Raw genomic sequence first — 13,614 nt, 5'->3', positions numbered from 1 at the left:
ATTCCTAAGATCCTTCAGGGGTTCAGAAAAATCCCCCAGCCCCACCCCATCCCTCAGCCTGTGACATGGATCTGCCTTCTTGGGCCCGAGATGGATGCTTGCCTCTGCACCCCGGAGCCGATCATGTTCCCAGCAGGAGAGGTGGAGAAAGGATCGTGGGTGGGTGTGATGAGTCCGACGTGAGCTGGACGCTCTCACGCCCACTGGTGAGCTCATCTCCCGCTGCTCTGGCTCAGCCCCAGAGGCTGCCAAATGCCGAGTGCCCCCGAGAACAAAGCGGCCCTGTTCCCAGCCGACTCCCCTGCTCCCTGCAAGCCGGCAGCCGCTTGCCCCAGCAAAGCGGCTTCCCCAATCAGTGTGCATTTTTCCATCCTGGGGTTTTTGGTAACTGCCACTCACTGACTCGCTCACTCAGCCACTCTGCAAACACGGAGGCCTGCTCCTGGGCAGCCAAGCTCCAGGACGTGGAGGGCTACCTGCTTTGTTAACAGCACCCAGTGGGAGGGAAAGGCCGGAGTGTGAGCAGAGCTGATGCGGTTGACCTGGGGCTGGGTTTGGGTGCAGCGCGGAGCTGGGCTAGGCTGGAGGGAGCGCTTTTGCACGCAGAAGGTGCCCGGTCGTTGTCCGGGTGGCTGCAGATGAAGCAAGGCAATGGGAGGCGGTATGCAAGGCGGGCGAGATGAGGCTAGAGGGGAAGGCCCCCCAAGCCAGGTTATGAAGCCTGAATCTTGCCCTGAGGGTGGTGGAAGTCACAGGGGGTGCAGAATGGTGGAGGGGATGCAAGACCCCTGCTGAGCAGTGTGGGGGGGCTAAGGGAGCCTGAGCTGAATGGCGGTGCAGGGACAGTGACAAATCACAGGGTGGCCGGGAAGGTTGACAAGCCTGATGTGGCAGGCTGGGGGCTGGGACTGATGGGAGGCATGGGGTGGTGACCAGGAGGAGTTGTGGCTCTGGGCTAAGAATGGGGTGGACGGAGACAAAAGTCCTGCTGGAGGGGAAGATGTGGAAGAGGGAAAAGTCTCCTCGAGGAAAGAGATTAGAACAAGTACTGACTGAGCGGCCACTGTGCACCGGGCAATGAGCCAAGCGCGCACACACAATCTTACTTAACAGCGTGTCAAGTTCAACCGGCACACGGGGCTGGGAATTGCTGTCCTGACATCCAGCGCCCCCGCCACCCTGGGCTAGCTCCCATAGTGGGGACGCATGCAGGGGCAGTGTTGGCCTAGATGTGCCTGCGGCTCGCTACCCAAACTCCCTTCCCACGGCCACCCCTCCGGGCATCCTGCTCTGGCCCAGCTCTTAGGGTGTCAGAATCTGGTGCTGCGTTGAAACCCCAACTCACAGCCTGGGCAACTCACTTGCCACCCACCCCCCCCAAGTTTGCTCATCTCAAAGTAGAGATTGGAATTCCAGGCTCAGAAGGTGGCTGAGGGGAGTCAGAAAAGAGAATGCATGGAAAGGCACCAGGTAGAGACGGTTCTCACATCGGCACACAGCACGTGCTCATGTCTGCCCTCTGGGGACACCTGCCTGACCAGATCCCTGGGCCACAGTTTCTCTGTGTCTGCCCACTGCCCCACTGGCCTGGTGCCAGCCACCCGGAGGCCTTGGGAGGCAGGCCCTGCATGGGAGGATGGGACATTTGGACGTGGCTGTTTGAGGACTATAGTGAACCTGTTGTCGGGGTCCTAATTTGGGTAAGTGGTGCATACACACAACTTCAGCAGCCACCGACAGCCCACCCAACTCCCTTTGGGGAGCAGCAGAGGGCCCTTGAGAGGACGAAGGTGTAGGTGTGTGTGTGTGTGTGCTCTGGGAGCCAGGCCTTACCTCACACTCCACACTTGTGCGTAGTCCCGGACTGAACTCTATCCTGGGGAAGGCACAGGGGCGGGACAGACCCGGGGATCGGATTCTGATGGCACTCCCTGGGGCATGACGAGGGTGACAAGGGATGAGAGCAGTGTGGGGAGGACCCCAGTGCTCTTCCCTAGTAGACAGAGGAAGGGAAGACTCAAGGGGGTTCAGGAACCAACCAAGGTGGCTCTTGCAGGTGTAGGGTGAAAAGGGCAGACAGAGACAAAAAGGATCCAGAGGGCAGGAGAGGGAGAGGGCATCTGGGGAGATGTCCCAGAGAAAGTAAAATCTTATTCAGGCCTGAGGAAGTGGGGGGAGGCTTGGCTCTGCCCCAGCCAATAAGGTAGAGCTGCAGGGCACGAGGTGGACAGGAAGTCCTGGGGGCCAGGAGGAGGCTGAGGGGTACAGGGGCGCACCCTGAGCCATGTAGCCTGACAGAGACCAGGACTTCCCTCTGGAGCCCATCCTACCTCAGGCCTGGGTGCTCCTTACCATTGTGGAGTGGGAAAGCCCTCCTGGGGGGTGTGGCTGGAGGGGGATAAATCAGCCGAAGCTGCCTGCCTGCCCCTGCTGGGATCCTAGTTCCATGGCCTGGCCTGGATCCCTGGGTATCTCTGGGCCAGGCTCCAGCAACAGCAGGTGGAGTGGCACTGACTGGGTGAGGCGGGCACTTAGCCTTTCCCCGCCCCTCTCCTCCAAGTCGGGGGCTCCACACCGACCCCAGGGGCTCATGGTCAGGGGGCCATGGGCACCCCTGTGAAATTAGGATATTATTTGTTGGGAGGGGAAGCCTTGGTATATTATGGGTAAGAAGAACTTCATCTACCCATACCACTGGATCTCCTGCCTGTCAATGGGCCCTGCTTGTAGCCTGCAGCTCTAGCACTGACAACCATCCCTACCTGCCCAGGCCCAAGCCCAAGCCCCTGGTGTTGTCCCTGATGCCTTTCTTTCCTCCTAACTCCTCACCCGGTCTGGAGACAAATCTTGTGGCTTTATCTAAAATGTGATCCCTTCTCTACCCCACCTCTACTAGCTGGACCCCCTGCTTCCACCTTGCCCCTAAACCTATTCTCAGGTCAGTAGCCACAATGGGATTCCTTTTTCAGAATAAGTCGGATCTCATTACTCCTCTGTCCAAGCCCCTCCGAGGGCCCCATCATGCTCGATCCAAACAAAGCCTGACCAAACCCCGACCAGCCTGCACAACCAGCCCTGGAACTCTGGCCCCACCCCACTCCTGCCCCTTACTCACTGGAGGCCAGGCACGCTGGCCTCCTGGGTTTTTCTGGAGCTCAGAGGGCATACTGCTGCCTCAGGCCCTTTGCGCTTGCTACTCCCCCTGGCTAGACCCTTTTACTGCGTATTTCTGTACTGCTCAGCTCCTCATGATATTCATGCCTGAATATCATTTTCCCAGGAAAGATTTCTCAATTTCTTTATTCATGACTTCACCCCCCACTCCACCTGGGGCTCCCTACCCCATTCTTGGCTTTGTTTGTCTCTCCCTACTGCTACGTAAGTTCCATGAAAGCTGAGATGAGCGTGTTTTGTTCCTGAGGCTGCAAATCCCAAAACATGTCCTGGCCTGCAGTGACTCACTAAGTGTTTGTGGGAGTTGGTCAGACTCAGTCGCCTATGGACAGCAATCATGGCAGGGATTCCCAGATCCTCCGTCAGGGCTCCCTGCCTACGAAAGGAGCAGCAGACATCCTCCTCTGTCCCCATCTCCTGTCCTGCTCCCCGCCCCCACGTGGGCCCGACACTCACCATCCACTGGATTGAGGTAGTCGTGGAGATGGGGTGCACTGGCGGCACCCCCACTCTGCATCAGCAGGTCCCCGTAGGGTGCAGGGTGGCCTGCCATGAGGGTCATCTGATGGTAATAGTCTGAGGGGTTGCTGCCTGGTGCGGGGAGGCCAAACAGCCCTCTCTCCTTGAGGTGCTCGTGAGCCACTGTGCACAGCAGGGAGGGAGAGAGAGAGAAGCCGTCAGCTTGTGGCCCAAAAATGAGAGAAACACGCACATGGTAGTTGTGTGCTCCTTCTGCCCCCCACACTCCAGGGCCTGCTAGTCTGTCCTCTGCCCCTAGATTCGCTCCCCGCACTGAGCAGACAATGTGTGTGGGGGGTGGTGTTTCTGCTGATGGGGTGTCAGAGCCCGAACACCTCTACTTCCTCAAATCCTTAGGCAAGTGCTCCCTCCTCCCCCTCTAGGCCCCACAAGGGCCCAGAGCTGCAGGCCCACAGGGCCCAGAGGCCAGCAGAGTCTTCAAAGGAAAAGGAAGACTCAAACAAAGGCTCTGTGGTGGTCAACGATCGGGCCAGGTCAGTCTGACCTGAACATTCAAGGTGAGATTGCTGGCCTGGCCGGCAGCTGCAGAACCCAGGGCTATCCGTCTCCAACCTTGCACCCGGCCCTGTCTGGGGCTCAGCCAGGAGGCAGGGAGGAGGAACTTGGGATAATCTGGAGGGTCCCTGGCGCTGGGGGGTGGGCCTTGGAACCCAACAAACCCATTGAGTGGCCTGGTTTTTAACCTGCTCTGCAAAACTGGGTAGGGGCTCAGTTTTCCATCCATAAAATGGGGAGAAGTATCCTTGCTACTCAAGTTACCATGAGAAATGAGAGTGGCAGCCAGTGTCATGCTGGGCACTTGCTGGGCCCGTGTAGGCACAGTGCCGAGGGACTTGTATTCATTCTCATGGCCACTGCCCCCACACACCCTGAGCAGAGGGCCACCATTACTGTCCTCCAACGGCAGATGAGGACTCTGGTGCTCTCTGCTATTAGTCTTGGCAAACAGTAAAGATCTCATCCATGCTGGGCAGAGAGAAGCCTGTGAATGGAAGCCGCCACCCCTTCCCCACCCTCCACCTCCTCCTCCCCCCCTTCTCCTGCTATATCCACTAGAGAGAGTCCTGGCCTACAGCCAGGGTGATGCCCCCATGGCCTCCTCCTGCCCTGTGCATGCCTGAAATACTTTCCTGTCCCCCTCTTCCTGAATGTCCACCTCCTCCCTGAAAGCTTCCCTGGGGTGCCCACTGGTCCTCAGCACATGCATGGTCTGGCAGACATGGCCGCTGATGGCCAGTGAACTCTCTGGGCCTCACGTGTGCAGGTGCTGGGGAGGGCACAGCTGCAGTGCGAGCCCGACACGCTGTCTCTACCCACTTGGGGGCTTGGTTCAGGGCCAGTGAGGTCTCTGGGCAACAGGTCCACCCCCGGTGAAGGTCAGGGCCTTGCCCATTAGCTGAGTGCCCTCTAGTGATGAACCCAGGCCTACTAGCCCAAGGGGCTGGGGCTGGGATAAATGTGGGTGAGAGGAGCCCCACCGATGTTTCTATGGAAATCAGGCACAGAATCAGGGCTCCACAAATGCACGTCTTTTCTTCAAGGGCTACACCACTGGCAGCTGAAACCACAGCATCCTTGTCTTCCAGAGACCTCTCTCAGGGCCCTCTGACCACCGCCTCGGGAGGACTGCCACGTCCTGCCTGTTCCTCCTCCACAGGAACCCTGTTACCGTGAGTATTAGTTTCCTAACTTGCTGTAACGAGTTAGGACAGACATGTGTTGCTCACTGCCGTTGAAACAGCAGAATTTTGTCCTCTCCCAGGTTGGAGGCCAGACATGTCACTTCAAGGCGTCACTGGGGCCACGCTCCCTGCAGAGGCTTTAGGGCGTCATCGGTCCCATGTTCCTTCCAGCACCTGGAGCTTGCCAGCCTCCTTGGCCTGCGGCCACATCACTTTCATCTTTGGTTCAATTCTCTCGTCTGTGTCTCTTGCGAGGACACCTATCATTGCATTTAAGGCCCACGTGGACATTCCAGGATGTTCTCTTTGTTTCAAAATCCCCAACTAAATCACATCTGCAAAGGCCTTTTTTCAAATGGGGCCACTTTCTCAGGTTTGGGGGATGAGGGCGTAGACACATCTTTTCCCCGGGGCAGGTGGCCTCCAGCCCAGGACACCATGAACAAGCTTCAAGGTCAGGGCAGCATGGGGAACCTGGTCTGCTGGCACCGGCTGGGTCATCAGGAGAGGTGTAGAAAAGCGTAGCCCACCATCTGGAGCTGGTGGCTCTGCGTGGAGGCGGCATGATCTTTCAGGGCACCAGCACTCGGCCAAGGCCACTTGGAAAACCCACTCAGATTTCAGGACGATGAACCCGATGCTTTGGGGAGACATTCTGTCCATTCGGAGTCCTTTTCCTTGGGGAACTCCAAGCTGAGCCTCTCGGGTCCAGGCCTTGGCTCCAGGTCCTGGTCATAGCCAGGATGTGGGGGAGGGCACATTCCCCTTGACAAGGACTGGAGGTAGTGACAAGGGACCCACTGGGATTGTGTTTCCCGGAGCCTCAGCCTACGGGCCCCGGAGTGCAAAAGTCTTCTAGAATGGCCTGGACCAAGAGGCATGGTTTCAGTGGGCAGACTGAGAGGCTACACCCCGGTTACTTTTAGAAATGGCACCAGAAAGTGGCTACCGGGCACTGTGCAGGGTGGCATGGGACAGAGGGCTGGGGGCATGTCCCAGGAAGGCAGGACGGGCACGGCCAGCACCTGAATGTGATCACTACCGTCCAGTATGAGTGTGCGCATGTGTGCTTGTGTGTGTTCGTATACGTGTACCGGTGAGGTGGGGATGGGGAGGGAAGTATTAGATTTTTTTCTGAAGTATTAAATTTTAGACCTGAAAACCCTATTTATATTATGTGACCTGCCCTTTCTCGTCTCAAGTGAAGTGGATTGGGGTAGCCATCTGATCTTTGAGCTGGGCCAATCAATTCTCTCTCCAGCATCTGAGCTGAGAGATCCAACTCCACTGGGGCTCACTCGAGGAGCCTTGGGGTGCCATTTTGGAGGCCACGTGTTGACCTTGGGGTGCATAAAGCAGAGATGCAGGCAGAAACCAGCCCAGCTCTGCATTCCTGCTGCTTCAGGGACCCGGGCAACGCCTTGATCCAGCACCGCCTTTCCTTCACCAGAAGCAGATTTTGGTTTATTGAGACCAAAGAATTCTCGTCTAAGCTAAAGCCTACATGAATAAACATACCTTATTATTATTACATATAATTTGCATGCAAAAGGGTAGTTCTGAACAGCTCCTTAATGAGCACAAAACCCAATGTTCCCGGATCCTCTTGGCTTTTCCCATTCATTTGTGGAAAAACCCATGGCTCAGGGTGGTGGGAGGAATGTCAACTTGCTCACTATCCCAGGGGACCAGGGCTGGGGGGTCGACAGAGTTACAGTTAGCAGCCCATCCTCCCTCCAAGCACCCCAAGCTCTACTCACCATCAGCGGGGCTCAGACCCCGGGCTGCAGAGATCGCGGGGAGCGTGGGGCTGCTGTGCACGGCACGGAGGTAATGCTCCATGTGAGGGCTCACGTATGGGTGGGGGGCGTTGAAGGGGGACTCCCCAGGGCCGGCAGGGTGTGGGGAAAGCCGGATCAATGAAATGTCGGAGATAACAGGGCTGCCGCTTAGGGCAGGAGGCCTGCAGAGACAAAGGAGCGGGGTCAAAAGGCATGGCCTGGTAAAGAAGGATGTGTGGGGAGCCCTGCCGAGCAATGGGCATCGGTACCCTTCATGGAGTCTGACTTCTCACACGTTAGCCAGTGCGCGCAGGCTGAAAACTCCTATGGGCTGCCGAGGCCACCTGCCTGCCGGTCTGGTGCTGGCCGTGAAGTTCGCAGCACTCATGGCTGGGCTTGCGGGACCATACGCTCAGTGAGCCACCCGCATGTGCCGAGCTGTCATGGCTTTCCCAGCGCCGGCACAAGACTGGACCAATGGTGGCAACACAAACCTTTGTTAATGAACAGGTGCACGCGTTCTACATGAACGAAAACCAGAAAACACTAGTACTAGTGTTGAGGGGCAAAGAGTGTGTATTCCTAACAGAATGGAGAGAAGGAGAGGGATTGGGAGAGGCCCCCAAAGGAGAGAATTTGGGGTTTAGTTGGGCAGTCACAGCCGTGGAGCACCCGCCATGAGACCGGCTGGCATCAAGCAGAGCAGGTTTCAAGAAGAGTTCTCAAATGATGAGCCGTAAGTATACTTCTAGAATATCCTTTTAGCTAGTAGGATTCCCTTTAATGCTAACAGAGTCTTCCTTCTCGGATGCCCATCAGCAGTCAGGCACACACTTGGCCTAGACCCTGTGGCTAGGGCTGGCGTGGCTGCGGTCCACCCCCATGTCCCCTGCCCAGCCTCCAAGGGGACGCTGGCTGCACTCAACTCCATGATGGGGCCCTCTCGTTCGGAGGCTAGCATGTTAGCCTCTCGTTCGGAGGCTAGCATGTTAGCACCAGGGAGTTCTAAAGTCGGCTACCCCAAGAGCTGCCCATTAAATAAAAATCAGGGTTTAGAGGAAAAGTAACTATGAAACCACAGCTAAGTCCCTGGGGGCCAAGTTCACCGAGATGTGATTTTTCACTTTTTCAGAAAACAGGTCTCTCCGTGATCTGATGTAGTGCCAAGAAGAGAGTTTCAGATGGACCTGTGTTAGGATCCTAGTCGTTAACAGCCCAGGCATGCTGAGCACGCCCTTAAACCTACTGCGAGTCTCAGTTTTTTCAACTGTAAAATGGAGATAATAGTGCCTTTTTCCTGTGGCTGCCTTGAGGATGAAAGTCCCCCCATATCCAGCTGTCCGTTCACAGCCGAGAGCCATTATTATGGCATTAGTGCCATAGTCAGAGGGCAAAACCCAGATGTGCCTGGGAGGCCCTCCCTCCACCCCCTCCATGGGATTGACTTTGGATAGGAGCAAGGGCATCCTTATACATCAGAGCGGGGATGGTTGGAGCGAACCAGAGAGCATTCCTGCTTATGGGGGAGAGTGCGCGAAACCCGTGCCTGCCACATGGGGCGTGCCGGGACCCAAACAGGTGACATCCAGATGTCTCCACATCTGGGTTTCCCAAACTCCCGGCTTGGAGGATGTGAGCATTCTGCTCCATTTCTTTCTCGCTTTTGCAGATGTGACTGCAATGGGCGTGCACTTCCAATGAGCCTGCCAAAGCAGTGGGGAAGAGCTGCCCGGTGGGCTCGTCGGATCTGCATGCCCACTGCATCCCAGGTAACTGGATTCTGTCTGAGGCTCCTCTACATGCTAACACCTGGCAAGTAGTGAACTAGCATCCCCCAGAGGGATTTTCAAGAGTGTGATGGCCACACATCTGTTTCCAGGCACTGAGCTTGGTAGGAGGGAGCCTCTGGGATAAGTCACGCATCACAGCCTCAAGCTGCTCTCACTCACAGGCTGCCTTCCGAGGCCAGCCCACCCGAGACAAAACTGCATTCAGGGCAAAGGGCTTCGGGACGGCTCTGCTCTAGGCAGAGGTATTATGTGTCCAAGGGTGGTGGTGGGTGGGGTGGGGGGACAGAACAAGATTAACTCACCCTTCTTGCCAAGGGTCTGTCTCGCTGCCTTGGGCATGCTGGTGGGGGCAGGATGGACACTCCCCAGGGCACTGGGACTGTGGGGCAGGGAGGAGACCTCTGTCTGACTCCTGGGCCCAGATCTGGGATTGAAGGAAAGAGTTCTAGAAGGCTGAGAATACTGCAGTAAGCATAGGGTGTTCTGGAGAGCAGTGGGAGGCACCTGTTGTCCTCAGATCCCTCAGTCCTCCCTCGAACTCGCAAGGCAGGGTAGGTTCCCAGAGCCTGCAGGATACTGGCCATGGTTGAGGTCATAGCGGCCTGTGGTCACTGCAGCTGGTGGCCCTAAGTGGCTAGGGCACACTGACAACAGCTGAGGCCTCACGAGACAAACCAGTGACTACACGGGGAGCTAAAGGAACACATTTAGGGCATACCTCAGCCCTGGTCTGTCCAAGGTGACCCCCATCCCATTGGCCAGATAAGTGTCCAAAGCAGGAGGCTGGAGATGTGTTGTCATGGCAACAAACACACCACCACGGGGGAGGGGGGCTGCCCTGGCCGGGGCTGGAGTCCAGCCCGACCTAGCGGTTGAGTTTGGAGGTCCCCATATGGAGGAACTGGGAGATTTGTCTTCATACCTCAGTTATCACCCTTCAGGGGAGAGTGAACTCTGCGGCTGTCTTCCCACCACAGGTCACCAAGGGAATAGGGAGCTCATTCTTCCAGGGCAGCCTGGGCCCTGACTCCGGCCCTGGGCTCAGAGGAGAGCCTCTGGAGCTCCTGGCAGGGGTGTCTAGCCAGCCTCGAAGGAAGCATGTGCTGTGTGTTCTCCTGGAGAGTTTGTGAAAACGCTGACACCAGCAATCACCCAGAAGGACTCTGGGTCCGAGAAGGAAGTCACCCCTCCATGCAGTGCGGACAGAGAGAGACATAGGTCAAGACAGCCCGAGTCTGCCTCATTCCCAGGCTGGTGCTCCCTTTGTGCCAGAGGCCACCCCACCCCCACAGAGAATACTGCGGAGGCTTCCCTGTTTCCCTGGGCAAGGAGCTGAGAGAGGCCACCGTCTCCCGAGCAGATTTGATGGGGTTCGCTGTTGAGACAACTGGGCTCCCAGGACAGACTGAAGAACACATGCAACACCCCCTTGCCTTTCCCAGGGCCAGGAACGCGGTCACTGGTAGGCTTGGGAGCTGTGGGAACGAGGCCGGCAGAGCCTCCGGCAGAGGCACAATCAAATGTTCTTCTTTTATAGGCAGAGCAGAACTGGATTCTGGAGGCCGTATGGGGACCCAGGGCCCGGAAGCAGTGCGGCAGGACTGGCATCTGGGCACCGCATGTGCCTTTGAAAGCACCGGTTCTCTTGCGAACCCTGATCTTTCCCACCTAGCTGGGTGGCCTCGGCCAGCATGCTGCTCTTCTCTGGTGCCTCCCAGGGTGGGGCACATGAGGGGTGTTAGCGAGCATGAACCCCTTCCCTTCCCGTCTCTGCAACAAGTCAGCTTGGGTGTGTAGCATCTACTGACCTGAACCCCTAGTACCTAGGACAAAGGTGCCTTGGCCATCACAGCCGTGATGACTATCCAGATACTTCCTCCGGGAAGGCTCCCTAGATGTCCCCTCTGCACAGTGCTACTGAGTTGTGCCCTTACCTGGCATCTCATGATAGGGCTGACGGCATGCCAGCTCTCACAGACATCAGGCATGTGTTTCCTTTTGTAATCACAATAAAAAAGTCACCAGGGACGCACTTTATGCCCATTTTACAGATGAGGACAGAGCCAGTGATGCTAGGTCCCTCCTTGCCCAAGGGCACTCAGATAGCAGGTAATGGGACCCCAACCAAGGTGGGTCTGGGCCCCAGCCTGTGCTGTGTCTGTTCCCTCATCAGAGAAGTGGGTGCCCCTGTTGACTGTGGTTTTCTATGAACAGGGCTGGGGGCAGGTGTGCAAGGTCAGGCAAGGGCAGCACCTGAGAGCAGAACAGCTTTCTCCCTGCTCTGTTTCGGGTTACTTTTCTGCCTTTCTTTCCACTCCAGCTCCATCACCATGCCCAAGACAATCCAGCTCTCAGGAGGGAGTTGGAACCTCTCCCTCCTGCTGTGTTGTTAATGACCAATAAGGATCCAGGGGGCCCAAGTGTTTCAAAAGGTTTTCATTGTGACAGACTAAATGAAGCAAAAGGAATGAATCTCAAAGTGCAGAATTCCAAGCATCATTAATGCAAGTGGGGGAACAAGGAGCTCCACAGCAGCCCCGACAATCTCGCCAACAGGCCAGCGTTTAAGGGAGGTCCTTCAGAGAACAGGGGCTGACCCCCAGCTACCACTTTCTTTTCTTCTTGCATGTCCACATCATGGGTTGTGGGGACCCAATCCAGGTCTCACCATGGCCTGTCCCAGCCTTGAATTCTGGCAACAGGGCAGAGACTCAAGGAGGTAACCTTGAGGGTGAGAGGAGGGACCGATTGCGTGAGCTCATTTTAAAAGATGGTCACGTTCTCCTCTGTTGTATGTATGCACGCTCACACACCTGCCGGCTGCCATCAGCAGGACTGGCCAAGCCAGCCTTGCTGCCAGCTGCTCCCCTTGGACGTCACTCTTAGGCATTGCTTTCTCCCCAGTGGTCTAGTTCTGAGCTCATCTGAACCTGATGCTACCATTATTGGTCTGTTTGTTCATATTCTGGACAAATTTGTCCCGGGCACTTGCTCTGTGCCCAGGACCTGTAGAGAGCTTGGAGCTCAAACGGAAAGGGCAGACCCACAAGTCAGGTAAGCATCGGGCAGTGTAATAAAGGCCCCAGCAGAGGAAAAAAAAACATCACCTAACTCTGCATGTAAGCATAAGGGAAGGCTTCTCAGAGGAGGTAACATCTGGGCTGGGTTCTGAAGGATCAAAAGGAGTTTGTGAGAAAGCGCATGACACAAAGGAAGGAAGCAGCATGCACAAAGAAATGCTGACATACAAGGTTATGTATGTCCTGGATGGGGGAGCAGAGCACTTGGGGCTGGATCTATACTGGACCTACTTCATTTCTTCTCCAGGGGCTAGAGGCCATGTGATCTGAGCCCAGCTGATCAGCGCATTCCACATTCTTGGGTACTGTGATCATTTCAGAGATGGGCATGTGCTTAAGGTAGCTTCTTTGGCTGGAATCTTTGGGGAAGAAGTGTTCTCTGTCCACATGAGTTGCTGTGCAGGTAGGATGCAAGCCTGGGGCTACTGGGGTCCAAGAGGGGGGAGGCCAAGAGTGCAGATGATACACAGAGTGTCAGAGTTGGAAGATGTGGAATCGGACTCTTGAATTGAGCCCCTAGTACAGCTCCAGCTTCACTGGAAGTTAGTCACTTTTCAGTCATCTGAGTCAGTACACCTGTTTGTTTGTGTAAACAAGTTTGAGCTGAGTGTTTCTACCATAGACAAATGCTAAGGCAAACCTTAATGAACACAGCCTCTTCCTGCCCAGAGAGATCTTGGGCCTGGCATTCAGCAAGGCAGATAGGTGCCCTCATTCCCTGGGCCTGTCCATGTTCCTGCCTGCCGGACCGAAGGGGAGAGTGGCAGGTGTCCTGCCCAGGGCTGCGGAAGCTGGTGAGGACCGCCGTGGTGGCCCTTCCATGAATGGGCATGAGGCAGAAGCAGGGGGCTCTAGGTAAGAGGAACGGCCACCTGCCTCCCTGCCTGTGTGTGTGTGGTGTGAGGGGGGCGTGCACGCACATGGGCACGTGCTGGTGACGGGCAGCAGTGGCCTGCAGCAGGGCCCAGCTCCCCTGGCAGTCGAGGACTCCCACACTTCCTCTCAGTACAGGCGCTGGCCAGATGGCTGGGCCAGCCTCCTCCTCCCCAGAAAGGGGGCAGGCAGGGCCACGAAAGTGCTTCTCTGGAGCAGCATATTTCCTTCCCTCTCTATTGGGAGGGGGGCCTAGCCCAGGCCCTGGACAAGATTTTAGGTCCAGACACAAATTCCAGGTTGGAAGCCGGGGGAGAGAGGACAGAGAGAATGGGCCAAGCCAGCGGAGACCTGGCCCGGTATTGCCCTAGCTTCACATGCCACGGCCGGGGGTGGTGGGGGAAAGCCACAGCCCACAGGGTGGTCAGCCTCCACCGAGCACCCACGCAGCAGCCCTACAAGGCAGATTTCGGTGCAGAGGGAGACCACGGCGCAAGGCGGTAAGTGAGACAAGACCAAGATTTGCAGAGAGAAATGGGGTTGGCCGTTCCAATGAGGTCAGGCTCGGCGCTTGGATATTGCCAGTGGTCCACCCAAAGGCAAGCTTCTGCCTCTGCTGTCTTGGCCCTCGAAAGGTTCAGCTCAGTGTCCCTTTGCAGACCTCCCCTCAGCTGGCTCCCCTGCTGGCCCTCAC

General features: G+C 56.6%; 1 protein-coding gene across 2 annotated transcripts in view; it reads right to left on the bottom strand.

Annotated features, from left to right (window-relative positions):
• GLI2 (GLI family zinc finger 2) overlaps nucleotides 1-13,614 on the bottom strand; it is a 242,664-nt gene that overhangs the window by 29,925 nt on the left and 199,125 nt on the right. For both annotated transcript variants that reach the window (XM_059394473.1, XM_059394474.1), the window contains 2 exons: nucleotides 7,157-7,359; nucleotides 3,631-3,816 (listed from right to left, as the gene is read on the bottom strand). In XM_059394473.1, coding sequence (XP_059250456.1) covers nucleotides 3,631-3,816; nucleotides 7,157-7,359 — 389 coding nt within the window. The remainder of the gene's footprint in view (nucleotides 1-3,630; nucleotides 3,817-7,156; nucleotides 7,360-13,614) is intronic.

Source organism: Mustela nigripes, chromosome 3 (assembly GCF_022355385.1).
Source record: "Mustela nigripes isolate SB6536 chromosome 3, MUSNIG.SB6536, whole genome shotgun sequence".
NCBI classification, from domain to species: Eukaryota; Metazoa; Chordata; class Mammalia; order Carnivora; family Mustelidae; genus Mustela; species Mustela nigripes.
Note: the sequence above shows the minus strand (reverse complement) of the source record. Positions and strands in the feature narration are given on the sequence as shown.